This window comes from Sceloporus occidentalis, unplaced genomic scaffold (assembly GCF_023333645.1).
Source record: "Sceloporus occidentalis isolate IW3139 unplaced genomic scaffold, rSceOcc1.0.p SCAF_7, whole genome shotgun sequence".
Lineage (NCBI taxonomy): Eukaryota > Metazoa > Chordata > Lepidosauria > Squamata > Phrynosomatidae > Sceloporus > Sceloporus occidentalis.
Window position 1 is genome coordinate 9440769 of NW_028316987.1, and position 18397 is coordinate 9459165.

The following is an 18397-nucleotide window of genomic DNA, read 5'->3' on the forward strand; positions in this document are numbered from 1 at the left end:
TAGGACCAAGGTGGCTTACAAAAAATTGAAACAAGAGACAACTAATAAATAAATAAATGATGCATGTGTCCTAAGAATCCGGAAGCTGCACTAAAGCTGCGTGCCAGTCCTTATGACTGGATTGTGGCTTTGGCATGGCTTCCAAATTCTTAGGACGCATGTATCATTTAAATAGCATACCTCCAAAGTGGGCCGAAGCAGCTTTATTTTGGCCTGTCTGTATGGGGCCATAGTCTTCTTCATGCTCGTGCCATGTGTATTTTAACCTGGGTTTATTATTATTTTTTTAAATGTGAGAACAGGTCAGCCACTAATAAGCCCGGGAAGGTAGTAGAACCAGTTCCCAAACAGCAGTTACTAATGTATGCTTATCTGCAATGTCATAAGGTAATTGTCTATAACTTCTTATTAGATTTTACAGGATATTACAGAAGAAGTTATAGACAATATTCATTTCAGTTTCCCTTTGAAACAATTACCAGACTTTACAAATTCCTTCATTTTCAGGATGGAGATTTTAAAATGCCTAAATGTAGAAGAGATCAAAACATTCATGTTTCTCCATCTCCAATCAGGAATAACCATTCATTATTTCTTCTAGTATTTCACCTAGATTTAAATCTGATCCAGCAAAATTTCTCAGGTCAGGACTGGTTGTATACCATATGAAAGGCCATTTTAAAAAAATTCTCTGAAGATGCGCCACAGATGCTTTCAAAACATCAGAAATAAACTCTTCCAGAACATAGTCACATAGCCTGAAAAACCAGCAAAATACCATTTAAAAACTATTTAAAATTCATCCAAATGTTAACCAGGCCCTTACAAGCCAAAGCAAATGCTGAGTTCAGCAAATACCAAAATTGGTATTTCCGATTTTCAGATGAAAAACCAAAAAACAAAAAACAAAACCAAACCCCAAATCTTGATGATTCTGTGCAACTGTAATAATTATGCTGTGGCAATTTTTAAAGCAGGAGCAGGTGTTGTGTGAAGAAGCTGACTGCATTCTGGGGTATCTGGAGGCAAATTGCCACTGGGGTGTTTTTCCTTCTTCCTTACAGGAAAGATAAGCTGGAACTAAACCTGCAAGGAGCAGCAATCTTTATCAACCTCCAGCGGTGACACCCATACCCAAAAAAATATAAATTGACATCTGTACAGTATCAATGGTACACTCTGGTTGAGTGTCAAGCTTTGCATTTGGGCTTGTGCTTTGACTTATGCCTCTAATACAGCTGTTGCTATGACTAGTTGTGCTCAGAATATTCCAGTAACTGTAGGAAGAAATAGAACCGGTCTTGGCTCAGATGGAAATACTAGGGCTTCTTCTATCTCTTCCAGCCATGACATTTCCTGTGGCTTATTAGATAGAGGCAGTCTGTCCTATCGAAGCCTTGTTGGGGGTAGCTCCCCCTTTGGCTTCCCAAATGGTGAGGGTACTTTTTCAAGTCACAGTTGTAGTGGTGCATTTATTGGTGGTGGTGGCGGCTATGGGAGGAGAATGAGTACGGGAAGTTGCCTCACGGGCAGCCATGGTGGTTACCCTCCACTTGGATATGGTGATGGGCTAGTGGAAGTTTGCGCAGGTGGTTTAGGTGGAGTCCCTTTGACGTGTGGCATCATCTTCTCCTCCACCAATGAGAAGGTACTCATGCAGAACCTCAATGACCGTCTGGCCAGTTATATAGACAAAGTGAGATGCTTGGAGGAGGAAAATGCTGCCCTTGAATCCCAGATCAAGGATTTCTATTTCAAGCAAGGGCTTGCTGGTGAACTGAAGGACTACAGCCACTATTACCAACAGATTGAGGAACTTAAAAACCAGGTAGGGGGACCTAGGACTTGGGATTATGCCCATAATTGTAAGGGACTTTGGTAGCTGAAGGGGTAGGGAATGTTTGTGACCCTCCAGATGTCGAGGCCAACTCCAATTATGGTCAGTTTTTCGGCGTGATGTGGTTGGAGTTATAATAACCTGCAAGGTCATAGGTCATCCCCCCCCCCCCTTGTTTTACACTAGGTAAAGAGTGGCCTATGGGATATTTGGGGGGCCCCAGCAACTTCTTTGCAAGTCCCCTCTGCACATCAACCAAAATAAAAGCAAGCCACCACTGAAATTTGGCAGTGTGAGCAGGGGTGGGTGGGTGTTGTTTTGCTTCTGGATTTCATGGTGAACTGCAGGTAGAGAACCAGGAGGGAGAAGCAACAACCATTTAGGCATGCTATGACTTCCCATAGAATGTGCCCTGTTCTTGGAAGGATGTGACTGGCTGTACTCATGCAGTTGGAGCAACTATAGAGAAGCACCACCTACATGGCTGAAAATATCCAAATTATCTGAGAGAACTCTTCATCCTTAGACATTTGTATGCATTTCTTCAATCACTAGGGAATCCAATCCAATGCTCTTCTGATTAATCTTGTAGCTACTCAAAAAAGGGCACTTAGTGCTGTCACCCCATTCTCTTTGGAACACTGTAGTCCTGTGCCAGAGCCAGCATGGTGTAGGGGCTTGAATGTTGGACTAAGACTCTGGAATCCAGGGTTCAAATCCTGGCTCAGCCATATAAACCCACTGAGTGACCTTGGGCAAGTCACACTCTCTCAGCCCCAGAGGATGACTATGGCAAACCCCCTCTGTAGAAGTGTGCCAAGAAAACTCAGTGATATGGCAGCCTTAGGGTTGCCATAAGCTGGAAATAACTTGAAGGCACACAACAACAACAACAACAACAACGTCTTTTATTGAACAACAATTTTTAATTTTCTTTGCACGCCTTCCTCCATTTGTTCTTATATATTGTATATGATTATATATGCATTTCTAAATATTTTTCACTGTACTAGCTTGATATATCATGTTAAGCAGTATATTGTTGTTGTGTGTCTTCATGTTGCTTCTGACTTATGGCGACTCCATGCGGTTTTCTTGGCAATATCTGTTCAAAGTGGATTTTCCCATTGCTTTCCTCTGAGGTTGAGAGATTGTGACTTGCCCAAGGTCACCCACTGGGTTTACATGACTGAGTGGGGATTCGAGGCTTGGTCTCCAGAGTTATAGTCCAGTGCTCAGACCACTACACCACACTGGCTTTCTAAGCAGTATATAAGTGTTATTAAATCAGGGGTGGGAAGATGTGGTCCTCCAGAAGATGTTGGAGTCAAATTCCTATCAGCTCTAGACAAAGCCAATGGTCAAGAACGATGGGAGTTCTAGTCCATCACCATCTGATAGGTCACGTCCTCTACATCTCTGTTAAGTAATTAAAGATTTACCTTAATGTATTTGAATATTTCCTTTCAAAATCTGTGCTACAATGTGAGACACCTGATAGCATGTTGATGCATGGCTGATAATCAAACCACTGGTTTTAGGTTGTCAGAGAAGGAGTGAGTTTTGACAAAAAGAGCCACAGTAGAAGAGCTTTGGAGTGAGCACTATCTCATTTTCTGTCCTTTTCTCAGCTAGTACAGTACTGTGTAGCATTCCATTGTCTTCCACCCATGGTAATTCAGTTGGAAGATCAAAACAGAATCCCCATTGGTCTGTACATTTTTTGAAGTTTATTCATGTTTTGTGACTTATTCTGTGCAAAATGTGCTTGTGGTATTTTTGCACAAAAGACAGAATTTTCTGTACAAGAAACAGCCTTTGCTCCACTGAAGATAATGCTATTTCCTGTGCTAAAATATGTGAATTTTTCACAGAATAAGTCCTGAATAGTGAAGATTTTAACCAGTACAGGTTTCTTCTTGTCCTGACACTTGAAAAACAGATCTATCAACCATTCATGAACATTTTCTGAATGAACACCTTTTGAATGAGTGACATCAAAATCAATGGCTGAGTTTTGGAAGCCAGAATTGTGGAAGGAAAATTCATGGGAAGGAATTTGGGTGGAGAGGGGAATTTACTTGCTTCTTGTGCCTGGGATGTAATGTAGTTGCAAAGATGTTGTATGCTTCTTCCAGAGGTGCTAAGATGCAACTCTAGCCAGCATAGCCAAGGAAAAAGAAAAAGAAAGCTTGGTCCAGAAACATCTGGAGAGCCCCATGTTTTTTATTCCTATGATAAAGCAAGCTGCAAATGTCACTTGGTGACTATTGTTTTATTATCAGCGTTTAACTTTAAATTATTTTTTTGATTTGTAGTTTATTATAAGATCTCTTGTTGGGTATCCTGTTGTCTCTGGTATACATGCTCAGAACTTTGCATCCATTTGATTCCTTTGTCTGTAGTCCAGTTAACAAATGCAGTGGGACATTGGAATGCAGCAGTAGAATTCTCATATGGTAGCACTGTGCAGACCACTGCAGACTGCATTTTAATGCTTCCTTGCATTAATCCAATCTCTGAAAGCTGAAAAGTAGTAGAACAGCGTCTGAGTGGGGATAGGATCTAATTCTTTAAGATGGTTATATATTTGTTTCCTTTTGCTTGCAAGGAGTCATATTGTGGGGTTTCCCCCCACTAACACATAGCAGCTTTAAACAGTGAGGATTTTCTAACTGCAGTCTGGAATGATAGAATCCACTGTAACATCCTATTGTGTTACATCTGTGAATCAGATCTTTTTCTCTCCCAATTCCCTCTTCAGATTATTCGTACCACTTTGGAGAATAATAAGATCCTTCTCAAGATTGACAACAATCGCATGGACCTAGATGACATGAGACAGAAGTATGTATTTCTCTGCACCAGATAACAAATGTCTCCTTCCTTTAAATAATTACTGAAATGTTATAGATCTTCCATATAAATTGCAGAAAACTTTGACTGAGTTGGGGAAGAGCGATAGGTTTTGAGCAAAGACAAAAACAAAAAAGAAAAAAGGAGAAGATACCAAATAATGATGAGAACAGGCATTATGTCATGTAGAACGAATGGGTCCATACCTATGTCTTCTGGGTCCTTCCAAGTATTTTTTATCCCAGCCAAGCTTCTATGAAAGAGCAATGTGCAGTTCAATTCTGTAATTTATTATAAAAAGGCAAGAAAATCTACTTTTTTGTACACCACGTTTCTGAATCTATGCATTTTTAAACATTTTTAATTTCCCCCAGTACATGCAATTTTGTATAATTGTCACTTGCTATTTGATGTTCTTTTGTTGTCTGTTTTATTGAATCACTTCCTGTATTGCTATGTATTTTATATATATTATCCTACCCCACCATCCTTCCCTTCTCCTTTTGTGTCATGTCTTTTTAGATTGCAAGCCCAAGGGCAGGGAACCGTCCAATTAAAAAGATTGTATGTACAGCGCTGTGTAAATTTATAGTGCTTTATAAATAAAGCTTAATAATAATAATAATAATAATAATAATAATAATAAACATGTTGAACAGAATACTGCACCATAACATTCAGAGAAAAGAGACACTAGAGAGGCAACTTTGTTCCTAATCCACATGTTAGTCTAGAAATGGGAATTATGTCAGTTTGGACCAAGCAAAATCACCTCCATCATCCATAATCACTTGGAATTATTTTTGATATATTTTTAAAAAAATAATCACACATTTCTTCATATTCAGGATGAAAAGAATATGAGAGTTCTTTAGAGTGGAAAAATGGATAAAACTGGCAGAGTCATCTGTTTAGGCCTAGGGCTTCAATTGCTCAAATCCTTGTGTATTCAGACTTCTTTTTTTGGAGAAACTCTTCATTTTTAATTATGATGTGGCTGGCAGGCATAACATGGTCTTCATCATGCTGGGAATACCTGTTCTTATTTAATTGGGCTGGTGCAAATGGAAAAATTCATTTCAGTTAGTTTTCAAAGAATTTACTAAAATTCACAAAACACTCAGTCACTATGCAAAGAAATGGAACTTAAAAAAAAAACACCATAAAAAACCTGAGTCAGGAGAAAGCAAAGCTGACAGATTTACCTACTTTTAATTTTAAAGGAAAATTAAATTACCTTTAATTGACACAGGTCTGATGTTTTAGACAGCAATGCCGTTTCTCTTGCCATGTTTAGTTCTGCTTAATTTGATGTTAAGGGACTTGGAGGTGGAGCAGCAATTGGGACAAGATGTAAGAACCCAAAGCTCTGTTCCAGTAGAAATCATAGTAAAATCAGCCTCTAGTCACTTCCATCTATGAGAAAACACCTCCTAAATCTAATTGTGCATGAACTGTATGATGCAAGTTTTGCCGGCTTACCATGAAATGAATGAAGCAAACATCCTTTTGGCTGTTGGTTCTGTTCCCCTGTTTATTCTCTGTATCATTCAAGACTGAACTCCACTTGAGAGCATAGTATATTACAATGCATATGCATATGTACCTTAGGATTTGGTTAAACTGTAAAGATTCTTAAAGCCAGCTTAAAACATTTTTTTAATTCAACTGTCTTTTCTTATGCCTGTTCTCCAGTCCTTTCCCCAGCACTGACATATTTTGCCCAATTGCTTGTATACGATTATGGTATCTCCCAGCATAAAAGAAAAATGTGTGGTGGGTTTAAATATTTATTTGTTGCAATTGAGCATACCGGTACTCATTACCCTCAATAACATTAGAGTGGGAAAATCTCTAGCATTTGGGTTTTAGTTGCTACACTAAGTATTTTAAGTAAGTCAAGTATCCTAATTAATGAACAATCTTAGAGCTCTTTCTTCCTTGGTTGATTTAGGTTTGAAACTGAATGTGGCATCCGTGAAATGAGGGAAGCTGATGTAAATGGATTACACCCTGTTTTGGATGAACTCACTAACTTTAAGGCTGACCTTGAGATTGAGCTTAAGTCTTTGCAAGAGGAACTATGTAGCCTCAAGAAGACCCATGAAAAGGTATATTGTTGATACATCACAATATAACTCACTTCTCTAATCAAATGCAATCATTATTTGCTTATTGTAGTTTACATGAAACAATATGGGCTCCTTTTTGACTCAGATGTTATAAGGAGGGGAACAGAAGGAGCCTTTTGGACAATGTTACTTAAAATGAAAGGTGAATATGGAAGGATGTCTCACATGAAGGAATGAGAGCACCAATCTAGGTTTCACAAACAAGATGTCCCTGTCCTATGTACACAACCAACCAGATGATAGTGGGAACACACAATAGAACTTCTATGGAAATTCTTAATGGAGAGAGAGGTTCATGTAGGATTATGTGATCTTTTAAATATGCCAAACACAATATGTTTAGGGTTTCTGTATTTTTAAAATTTAGATTAGAAACAAACCAGATGGCAGCGAAGATCTAGTAACAATGATATAATATTCTCCAAACAGAGAGAGAGAGAGAGAGAGTGAATTCTTCAGAAAGTGCATAAACTGTGGATACCTACTATTGCTATCACATGGTATAGTGATGGATGATGACTTACACAGGTTTAAAAAGATTCTGGACAAATACATGGGAAGCAAGGCTACCAGTGGCTGCTAGTCATGATGGCTATACATTGCCTCCAGTGATACAGACATTATGCACCTGTATACAAGATGCTGGAAAACATTAATGTGAAGATGATGTGTTAAGAGGCCTGGAGTTCATGGAAGTATGAATGTAGGCTCCTCAGATACTTGAAAGATGCTGGCTTTACTGTTCCACAGTCCCTTCCCTGTTCAAGGCCAATAGCCAACTCTTCTAGCTTTCCTGGACACATAGAAGAATACATGGGGAGACCTCTCTATACCAAGTCTAGTTCATTCTGACAAACCTGGCCTGATCAGGGAATGAATCTTCTACAAACATTGCTGAGGGTACTGTTGCCCTCATCTCCAGTTTGTAAGCTTCTCCTAGCTGACTAGTTGGCCAATGTTTTAAAACAATGCTAAAGTAAGTAGGCCATTGCTCTAATCCAGCAGGGCTCTTCTTACATTTATGGTCTTATATTCTCATCCTTTAATAATACCTCATAGGAATTAAGTTTTCTGCAAAAACATTCACATGGTATCAGTATGGAAGTCAGCATCTGCCCTGGTCCAGATCTGAAGAAAACTCTGAAGGAGATGAGACACAAGTATGAAGCAATGATAGAGTCAAACCGGAAGGAGGTTGAGCAGTGGTATGAAGGCAAGGTAAAGATTGCAGCCCCTTCAGAGGAGTGAAATTTGAAAGAAGGGAACCTGATGGGGGAAAGGGCAAGAAAAGAAGTGGTGGTACTGGACTATATATAGTTCCATGCTCATCTTCATGGCTGGTGAGGCACAATCACCAAATATATCAGTAAATGCAGAATATATTCAGGCATCAAAACTTTCATTTTATAAAAATATCAGAATATACATTGATGTTTAAGACTAGGCTCTTGTCTGCAAGGCCTGTCCCCCACCCCTGTTCTGGCAGCCTCTTGTTTGGATGACACATGGTCCAAACCCCCTTTCAAGTGCAAACAGTCCAAACAATGTCTGGCACATTCAACATCAGAACGAGGGTTTAACACATTTGAAATGAATTTTTAAAAACCTGTCTCATACTCTAGATCTTCACCAGTTCCCATGCTGGGATGGCTGCCTGCATGGATGTTGCTGAGCCACTCACCCTTTCCACCACTGTCACCATTCGCTTGCTCTAAGGTCAGAACAAGGTGCCCAGCCAAGTGGTCATCACGAGACAACCTCAGAAGTGAGAGGCCCATGGCATCAGGGGATGCATTGTGCGAGTCAGCAGATGCTCATGCTTCGTGGAGGTTGTGGCAGCATTGGGGACAAGATACTGTGGGCTGCCCCTGGAGCTGCCTTCATAGTATCCTCATCAGTGCAAGCAAGGATTGCATTTGCATTGCAGAAATAATGCATTTTGACACCTCTTTAACTGCTATGGCTCAATGCTATGGAATTCTAGGATTTGTAGTTTTGTGAGATATTAGCCTTCTTAAGGAGCCCTGGTGGCACAGTGGCTAAATGCCAGTACTTCAGTCACAAGATTGTGAGTGTGATCCCAGGGGCTTCAAGGTTGACTCAGCCTTTAATCCTTTCGTAGGTCGGTAAAATGAGTACTCAGCTTGTTGGGGACAATTGGCTTACAGATTGTAAACCACTTAGAGAGTGCTGAGTTAACTGATAAGAGGTATAGAAATGTAAGTGCCATTGCTATTGCTATTCTGTCAGAGAGCTCTTATGTCAAAACAAACTAAAAATCCCAAAATTCCTTTTAGTTGAGCCATGGCATTTAAAGCAGTGTTAAACTGCATTATTTCTGCAGTGTGGATGCAGCCTAAGATAGACACCAAACATTCTGTATGTTTTCCTTCATCAAAAGTATTGTTAATACAAAAGTCAAACATACCTGTCCTGCACAGTGAATAATAAAAGTCGTGGAAATCCTCATGTTTAATGTGTGTTTCAGCTGGTGGAGGTGAACCTGGGAGTCTGCCCCAGTAGTCAGAAAGTTGAAGATGGCAGCCACAAGGTCATGGATCTCAAGCACCAGCTGCAAGTCTTAGAGATTGATTTACAAGCCCAATGCAATAAGGTAAGGAATACTGGCATTGATAGCATCTTACTGCTGTATCTTGCTGTGTTTTTAGAGAAATCTTTGAGTGAAGAATCCACTGGTAGATCTCTTGGTGATTTGCAATTTTAATAACAGCACCAACCTGATGACTCCTTTCCCCATTAAATTATACTGCTGCAGTGAAGAAAGCTTGGGTAAACCAGGAACAATTTCCTTTTAGAAGGACCGTGAATTCTGTTCATTTCTGGTACTCAGCATATGGGCTTGACATACAGGAGTTTTCAGAGTTCATAGCTAGGATGCTAGTTGCACTTTTTGGAAGGTTATCAAGCACTGGCATGGGAAGACAGACAAAATCCGATGGCTCCGAGCAACTTGTTTCTCCAGTACATCATTTATGGCCACTACACCTATAGTAATTTCCAATCTATCTCCATCACTGACACTGTCATAGTTCCACTGCTGTAATGCATCAACAAGATTCCAGTCTCTTTTCTACTAGGTCCCATCAGGTGGATTTGAAACTCTTTCCACACCTGCTTTAGAGAGTTGAGATTAACTCATGTAGCTGAGTCCTCCAGCTCAATGCTAATCAGATCCAATTCTTCTTTAGCTTCAACAACACTGTGCCCTTTTTACTTCTTGGAATTTGGTAGTGCTGCTTTTGGGGGATATGGCCAGTGGTGCAGTGGAGCTTGGGCTTACAGGATTGAAGTTTCAGGGCTTTTTGATCAGCAGCTTCTTTATTTGCATTTTTTCACTTTTCTCAGGTATCCTGCATCCGAACTCCATCCCTAACTATGATTGTGGAGAGCCCAGTGTATTTTAATAAATAAATAAATAGATAGAATGAGTAACCTTTACTTTTTATTGGTCTTATCTTTTCTGATTTCTGCTTAGCTTCTGGTTCAAAAGATATTTCATTCATCAGGCACAGTTAAAGCACTTGACAGTGTTACTTTCTCTCCTCTCTCCTTCTTTGTCACAGAGGGATGCACTGCACATGTCTTTGGCTGAAACAGAATGTCGCTTCCATACCCAGCTTGCCGAAATACAGGAACAGATCTCCTGCGTGGAGCATCAGCTGGCAGAGCTGCATTTGGAAATGGAGAGTCAGGATGGAGAATACAAAGACCTCCTAGATGTCAAAAAACGGCTAGAGCAAGAGATTCAGACCTACCGCAGCCTGCTCAAAGAATGGCAGCAAAACCATGGGTAAGTAGGGTGTAGATGGGCCAAAACCCTGACCAGACTTTGCAGTTTCTTTTTCCTCCTTTTCTTGAGGCAGTGGTGTGTGATGGCTTCCATGTCAGTGGAATATCTGAATTTTAAAAGAGATGCCCTAAGTACTGAACATTATCCTCTAAATAGGTTCAGCAGTCTGGACAGCACATTTAAAGTTCATACTAAAGTCTGGAATGACTCCACTATTTCCCCTGCTATGGAAAGCAATAGCTCCCACTGCCCCAAAGAAATGTCTTTCCTTCCTGGGAGTCCTCTTGGCACATTGTTATGAATCATCAGAGGAAGTACTTTTTCTTTTCTTTTTAAAAATATTTTTATTAAACATAAAACAGCAACCGTACACATGTTTTATCTACATATTTAAAATACACAAACACAAAGGCCCAATCTGCATTGCAGAAATAAAGCAGCTTGACACCACTTTAATTGCCATGACTCAATACTGTGGAATTCTAGGATTTGTAGTTTTGTGAAATATTTAGCCTCTCCCATTCAGAGAGCTCTGGTGCCCCTCCAAACTATAAATCCCAGAATTCCATAGCATTGGGCCATTGATGTTAAAGTGATGTCAAACTGTTTTATTTTTTCAGTGTGGCAGCAGCTTAGCTTGCATGTCAGTGGAGGCAGTGAGTCCACTCATGGTTTTTACCCATGGTTTAAAGGAACTATCCAAAGTACTAACCTTTGTCCCCACAACAGATTGGGCACTTTTAGTGGGAGTGGGGACAGTGTTCAATACTCCAGATAGTTTCTTTAAATCATGGGTGAAAGCCATGAGTGGACTCAGTGAAGAAATAAAGTTGAAACCAATGATTGATTCTTTGTCCCGCCAACATGGACCCTCTCACCCCACTATCTGGGTGGGCAAAGTATGGCCCTCCAGATGTTGTTGGATTTCACCTCTCAGCTTTCCTCTCTCTTAGCTAGGGCTGGTGGGAGTTTTAATCCAACAACATCTGAAAGAATGCACTTTGCCTACCTTTTGTTTCATGATGTAAAGGATATGGGGCCAACATAAGTCTTGTTTACACAGTGTTCCATTAGTGAATCCACTGAAGAGCTTCTTGTGTAATTGATCTGAATTAATTTCTTTGTCACAGAGGAGAAGCAGGAGCCGACCACACTGCTTGACCCAGAGCAGGAAAAATTATTAATTCAAGTCAACAACAGCCACATCAACCTTAGCCATGTTCGTCTCAGGAGTACCAGATGATGTCCATTCCTCAATACATTTTTTTTTTACTCTTTTCCATTTTAATTGCACTGATGGATTTGGCCAGTCCTTCCCTTGGTTAATGTTACATCCAGCATAGCAACTTTGCTCACTAAACAGAAAGATAGGCATCCTAATTCTTGACTCCAACACTAATCCGTTCTTTGTGGCCCATTTCTACTTTGAAAATAGATGTGTCATTTCTCCAGACACTTTTGTCAACGTTCGGGGGGGAAGGGGGGCCCTTCTCTTGGTGATTTGTCAAGAATTGCTATGAAAAGGTGAACATTTACAAATTTAAGATCTCCCTTGGAAAATACATCTGTCCTGAAGGTATTTCCCTTTGGTCTGAAAACTGAAATGGCTGAAAGTTATGTTGCAGACAGATCCTATTTTGAAGAGCTACTAGGCTTGAATATAGTCAGATCTTAGTAACTGGACTCCAGGATTGGAACGGAAATCTTCATTATGCCTTGAAGCTGTTGTTTGTGGTGGTGTGTGCCTTCAAGTCAATAGCTGGCTTTTTGTCAGGAAGACTGGAGATAAAATCTCCTTAAAATGTCACACAGACACACACTAAAAGCTGTCTTTAAGTAAGATTTTGTTTGAATTCATGTAACAGTTTATGACTGGAATCCTGTTAGGTAACTATGCTTGTGTTAAAATAGTTAAACAAGCAGTTGTGTTTCCTTAGAAGTTATGTAAGCTTGGTCCCTATTGTTGCCAATTGTTTTGCAAGCATGTTTACAGCCATCTCTTAGGGATGTAAGCTGGAATTCATTTATCATGGTCATAGATGGGGAACCTACAGTTACTCATCCATAACTGATTCATTTTCATTATCCTTGTGTATTGATCATGGCACTACTGCAACAATCATGAAAGTCCTCTAATCTGCTTTATTGAGAAGCAGTTGCTGTGAAGCAATGGAGGTCTGTTCTAGTGTTTCCACTCTGCTCTGCTGCCAGCAATCTCCACTGAAAGGAGGAATTGTGACAGTGATTTTGCTTTTGATTGTTGTACCAGAGATTGCTGGAGGAGGTAGGCTGGAAATATCAATATACTGTACCCCAATGAACAGGAAAACAGACCTTCATTGCTTGCAGAATGAGAGTGGGGTTGGGCAAGGAGAGACTACTGAACCTAATAGTTTATCTAGGATCTCAGCCCTTATTCAGAGATTTTAATTCATTCAAATTTAAAATTAATTTTTAGCAATTTTCTTCCTGCCACAAGAAATTTTTCATTTTAGGCCTTATTTTGCATAAAATTCAAATGTGGGGTCTCTCCCCCCCCCTTGGAAACAGCATTTTCTGTGAACGATATAGTATCACTTTACATAAATATCATTTTCTATATAGAAAATGTTGCATCCTGCACCACAAAATACTGTAGTTTGGGACTCATTCTGCACAAAATTTCCACATTTTTTTAGTGCAGAAAACAGCATTTTCTGCTCAGATTTTTCAGCCTCAGCTTCATCATCTTGGCTTCCAGGGAGATTTCAGGTCTGTTCAAGGACCCATTTGTTTGTCTTTTTGGCTCTCCATGGTATTCTCAGTACTCTTCTCCAGCATTACAAACACACAAAAAGCACAAAATTTGTGGAGAACAAATCCTGAACTGAAAAGATTCTTAACAGTCCAGGATTTTCCTGGTCAGGTTTCTTGACTCTTAAGAAATGTGTTTTTCACAATTTTAAAAACATTTTAAAAAAACAACAGTCCCTTCATCTCTTCCATCTCTCTCATTTTTTACTTGACTTTCATTGAGCAATCAATGAATTGTGGGATGTAATGTAACTAAATTTCTTTATAATTACACTGCACTAAAAGTGCATAGACAGCATGAGCATTTTATTTTTACTTTCAATGGGAAGGATAGGCAACTTGTGATCACTGGGTTAGAAATCTGGTTCTCAGGTGGTTCTTGCCATAAACCAAAGGCCCTCTTCAAGTGATTGGTTCTGATTCTGTCCTGCTAAGTGTAGAGGGAGAAGGAAATGGAGAAGTGGGTGATAGAGATAGAGTAACTGAAGAGGATGATGGATAACAAGAGGGAGAAAAAAAGATGGTCTTGACTACTTTTGGATAGTTTTGGCCACCCACTGCTGGCATGCAGCTGACCTCTGAAAGTTGACCCCCTTTTGGGAAGGGACCCTTCTACAATCCCCCCACCCCACTCTTGTTCTACAGTGTTTACCCACTAAAGCATGCTTGTACTAATACAGGCGAAGAATCTAACCACCATTCCTTTCTTGTTCTGTTTTGCTATTATACCCAATGTTTATTAGTTTTTCTATTTTGCTGGAATCACTCTGGGATGCCACTCTGAATTTGTGTAGTCCATTGTTGTAATATAAAACCTCTGCACATGCTTTAGATTCTGAATTGTATACACAATAAATGAACCAATCTCAGGGAATAAAACACATGTATGTGTAAATCTCTAACAAGACAAATTGTTTTTTGCAAACCTTTGATAGATTAGGAAAAAAATCATGATGGGAGGGGCATGATTGTATAAGCAGTAACAGGAAAAAATCATGATGCATGGTGCATGACCGCATAAGTTGTAACAGGAAAAAAATCATGATGGGTGTAACAGTTTTATTATTTCTCCTTGGTGACATTCATTACACAATGAGTACAATAAAAGAGTCAGTGGGTAGATACATAATTGAAACAATGGAATGCCTTTGTTGACATCCTGGATTGGGAGTTAAGGCTGTCACAGCCAAAACTTCAAAACATCTCTGCTCTCAGCTCCAACCAACCTTTAATTGCTGCATCTCCTCCATGGCAATTTACTGGCCGCTGACGAGCAGAGGAGCATCTGAGAAGTGTCAGAGAAGGGTGTTCCTATACCTGGATTCTCAAAGATGAGGCATTCTCCAGGACCACCCAGGGATACAGATACTCTAGAGGTCCTTGAGGATGATGTACATACTGCATATCCAGCTATAAGAACATGGGACCAAAACACACTCCAAAAATAATCCAGTTTGGGACTGCTTTAACTGCCTTGGCTCAATGCTAGGGAATTCTGGTAACTGTAGTTTTGTGAGGCATTCAGCCTTCTCTGTCAGAGAGCTCTGGATCACAATAAACTACAATCCCCTAGATTCCCTGTCTCTGAGCCAGAGCAGTTCAAATGGTCTAAGACTGGATTGTTTCTGTAGTATGGGTTGGATCATAGTCAAAGGATTCTTTGTTTCTCCATCATCCAGTAAATTGGCATGGGAGGTTACACTAGGGAAAAGATGAGTTGCGAAAGTACTTTGAGCACTGAACAGGATTGCTAGATAATTCAAACCTGTGAAACACTCCCTAGAATTACTTCCGTAAGTGTATTTTGGAATTCCACCTTCATAAGTCACTAATAGGATTCCAGCCCTTTGATTGTTCTTACAGGATAAGACCCTAGAGAAAACAGCATCTGAGATTTTTATAAAGATTCTTTTATAAAGAAATTCCAAAGTTATTCTATCACTCTCTCTTAACAGAGATATAGTCAGCTGATTGGGATACTCCAATATTTTCCCATTTATGCTGAATGCAACACATTGGGGGGAAACCTTTACAGTCCCACTTATATCTAATTGTAACCTCAGTCACTAAAATGAGTGATTGGTCTCTTCTCATTAGTGGATCTGATCCCTCTATTTCTTGCTTCTGATAACTTGTTCGCTTTTAGTTAAACCAAAAGCTTGTTCGTGTTAATCTTTACAGTGGCTGGTTAATTAACTCTAATAAAGGCTTGGCTCATTGCAAATGGTCCTGAAAGGCAACTCAGTCAGTTCTGGAAAATGAAGGTGATGCTCACATGAGAAACCACATTTAAACAGACACTGCAAAATGACAGGCTGCCTTCGTCTTGTGGTTTGGATTGTCATCCCTCCTACAAAAAAGTCCCATAAAACTGCCTCACGCAAGACTAGTTCCAACATAGCAATTTTATGTGTTAATAAGCACTATAATAATAATTGTTATTCCAGTTGGCCCAAGTGATGTGCAAAGGGGGCAGAGCGGAGAGATATTGCTTCCTTGGTGTTGTCCATCAGGAGGAAATGTGCTGTAGTATCCATCTAGTATAAAGTGACAACCAAACCCAGCATTGTTTAAGCTTCCTTGTTTGTCAGGATATTCTTCAAAATTAGGGGTGGGAGGTCAACGTTGGACTCTTGCCATCCCATCAAGAGCTGCTGCTGCAAACATCTGGTGGTGGCTCTTAAGGTTCCTACCACTGCAGCTGCTCCGCAAAAGAAGGGCAACCACCACAGAGTGGGAGAGCAGAGCATCTCCTTCCCTTCAGAGAAGGAAAGAAAAGGCAATTTCAAGCCTCCTACTCTTCTGTCCTACAGTTCTTGATCTTTAAAAGAGAACTTGACTTGCCATCCTTTCAATAGATGAAAAGACACCTTTCAAGACAAGTTCTTAGAATCCTCTAGCCAGCCGGCATGGTTCCTAGTTACTCTGGCTGTGGGATTCTGGATACTATAGTAATCTTTCTAAGGTTTGACTAGCCAACACAGCCACCTTGCGAGAGATGCGGTATTGCCCATGTTTACAGCTTAGTGTAACATTGTGAAGTCAATGGCTTTCATGGTCGGCATCCATAGTTTTGTGTGTGTGTGTGTGTGGGGGGGGGGAGTTGGGCTATGTGGCCATGTTCTAGAAAAGTTTATTCCTGACGTTTCGCCAGCAAAAACCCCACAAAAAACTATTAGTGTAACATTATTTAAACAATAATGCAGTAAATCCACTTGGACCTAATATTTTGAACATATTACTGGAGGCACCTGAAGTAAGAGAGTCACCAAACAGTGAAGAGAAAATTGGACACAAGCATGTGAAACAACCACATTACAAAGGCGTTGATTTTCTTTCTATCAACTTTTTTCACTGTCCAGTTCTCACATCTGTACACTGTGATGGGGAGTGCAATGGCTTGGATTACTCTCAAAGAGAGGAAGACCACATGCCAGATGGTTAGACTTGATCAGGCAGGCCACGGGTCTGAGCCTACAGGACCTGAGCAGAGAAGCTGAGGACAGGGGGTCTTGAAGAGGTCTCATCCACAGATTCACCATGAGTCAATGTTAACTCATGAGCAGTTAACAACAACATCATCATCATCATCATCATCATCATCAACAACAACAACAGGATGAACCAACAACACTCCCAGGGATGTCAGGAGCAAAACGTCAGAAATGCTGAGGCATTCCAGAGCTTTGTTGACATGTTTCAATACACTCAATGGGTCTACTCTAGATGCAGATAAGCAATAGGATTCACACCAAAGGCATTATTCCTCATACATGTGTTAGTTCACCCTGTTTGGGTATACACCCTGAATAGGACTAAAGTTTTACTTCAGGCCCAAGAAGGAAAGTTTGAGAGACTGGGGGCTTGTCTTCACTGGCCAGAATACTCTGGGCTGCCCCTGCAGTGTTCTGATCCTGAATTCCCTCCATTCTCAGTGCTCTTGTAGTGATGATAGTGATGGCAGGTGCCTTCCACATAATCCCAATTTGTTGCCTGGCGCCACCACTGGGTCACATGAAGTGCCCAGCTATATTATTGTCACTGGGCTCCTTCTTCTGACCTGGTGGCTCAAAGGGACTGCATAGAGAGGCAGCTGCTTGTTGCTGCAAAAAGAGCCAAGAACCTGGAGCAACAGGTAAGGGTTTTACATTTGAGTTAAGGGGAGGAAAAGCTAAATCAAGTGCAGATGTCATGAAGACAATCCACACTCGATTCAGGGTTTTGGCCCTGTGTGTTATAAACAGGACAAGCTTGGAGCGAATTTTAAGTAAATAACCCATGTAGAGAAGCCCAGGGAGTTCCTGGATCAGTGAAGTCTGGAATCTAAGGCCAGAGCCTGGAAAAGTTACTTTTGAAGACTATAGTTCCCAGAACCTTCTACCTAAATGCTAGCTGGTGGGTTCTGGAAGCTGTAATCCCCCAACAGAAGTCATCCAGGCTCTGCCCAAAACAAACATTTGGAGCAGCAGAATTTACTTCTTGAGAAGAAAGCAGTGAAATATCTGTGTAACTGCCTCCTGGGGCCCTGTCTAGCACCAATTTGTCCTGTGTGAAAGCATTGTTTGGGACTAAGCAATGTTTTAATTTTAGTCTTAAAGTAAGACTAACATGAATTCCTTTTGAGAGAAAGAAAATAGACTGACTGGAGCCTAGCAACTCACATTGATTAAAAATGTATGAGAGACTGTCTTTATTAAAAGCAAAAATTACAGTCTCAATGTCTTCAAGGATGTACTACACATTTTGAACTGTAAGGAATTCATGAATTAAATAAACATACAATATAGAATTAAAATTTAATGTGTCTCTCTTTGTGTCTGACACATGCAAGCAAATTAAAAGACCACATGCATTATTGTCCGCATGTTAATTTCTCACTTCACACTATCTGCTTAACACATCAAAGACATAGAAAAAGCCTTCATCAGAGAGTGCCTCTTAGGCATTATGCAAATATTGCAAATTAAT

General features: G+C 40.2%; 1 protein-coding gene across 1 annotated transcript; it reads left to right on the plus strand.

Annotated features, from left to right (window-relative positions):
- Positions 1–1246: 1246 nt before the first annotated feature.
- On the plus strand, positions 1247–11797 carry LOC149309136 (keratin, type I cytoskeletal 19-like). Its single transcript, XM_089532091.1, has 7 exons — positions 1247–1828; positions 4602–4684; positions 6648–6804; positions 7885–8043; positions 9314–9439; positions 10410–10636; positions 11767–11797. Exons 1-7 carry the CDS (start codon positions 1247–1249, stop codon positions 11795–11797), a joined length of 1365 nt encoding a protein of 454 aa, XP_089388217.1.
- The last annotated feature ends 6600 nt before the right edge of the window (positions 11798–18397 follow it).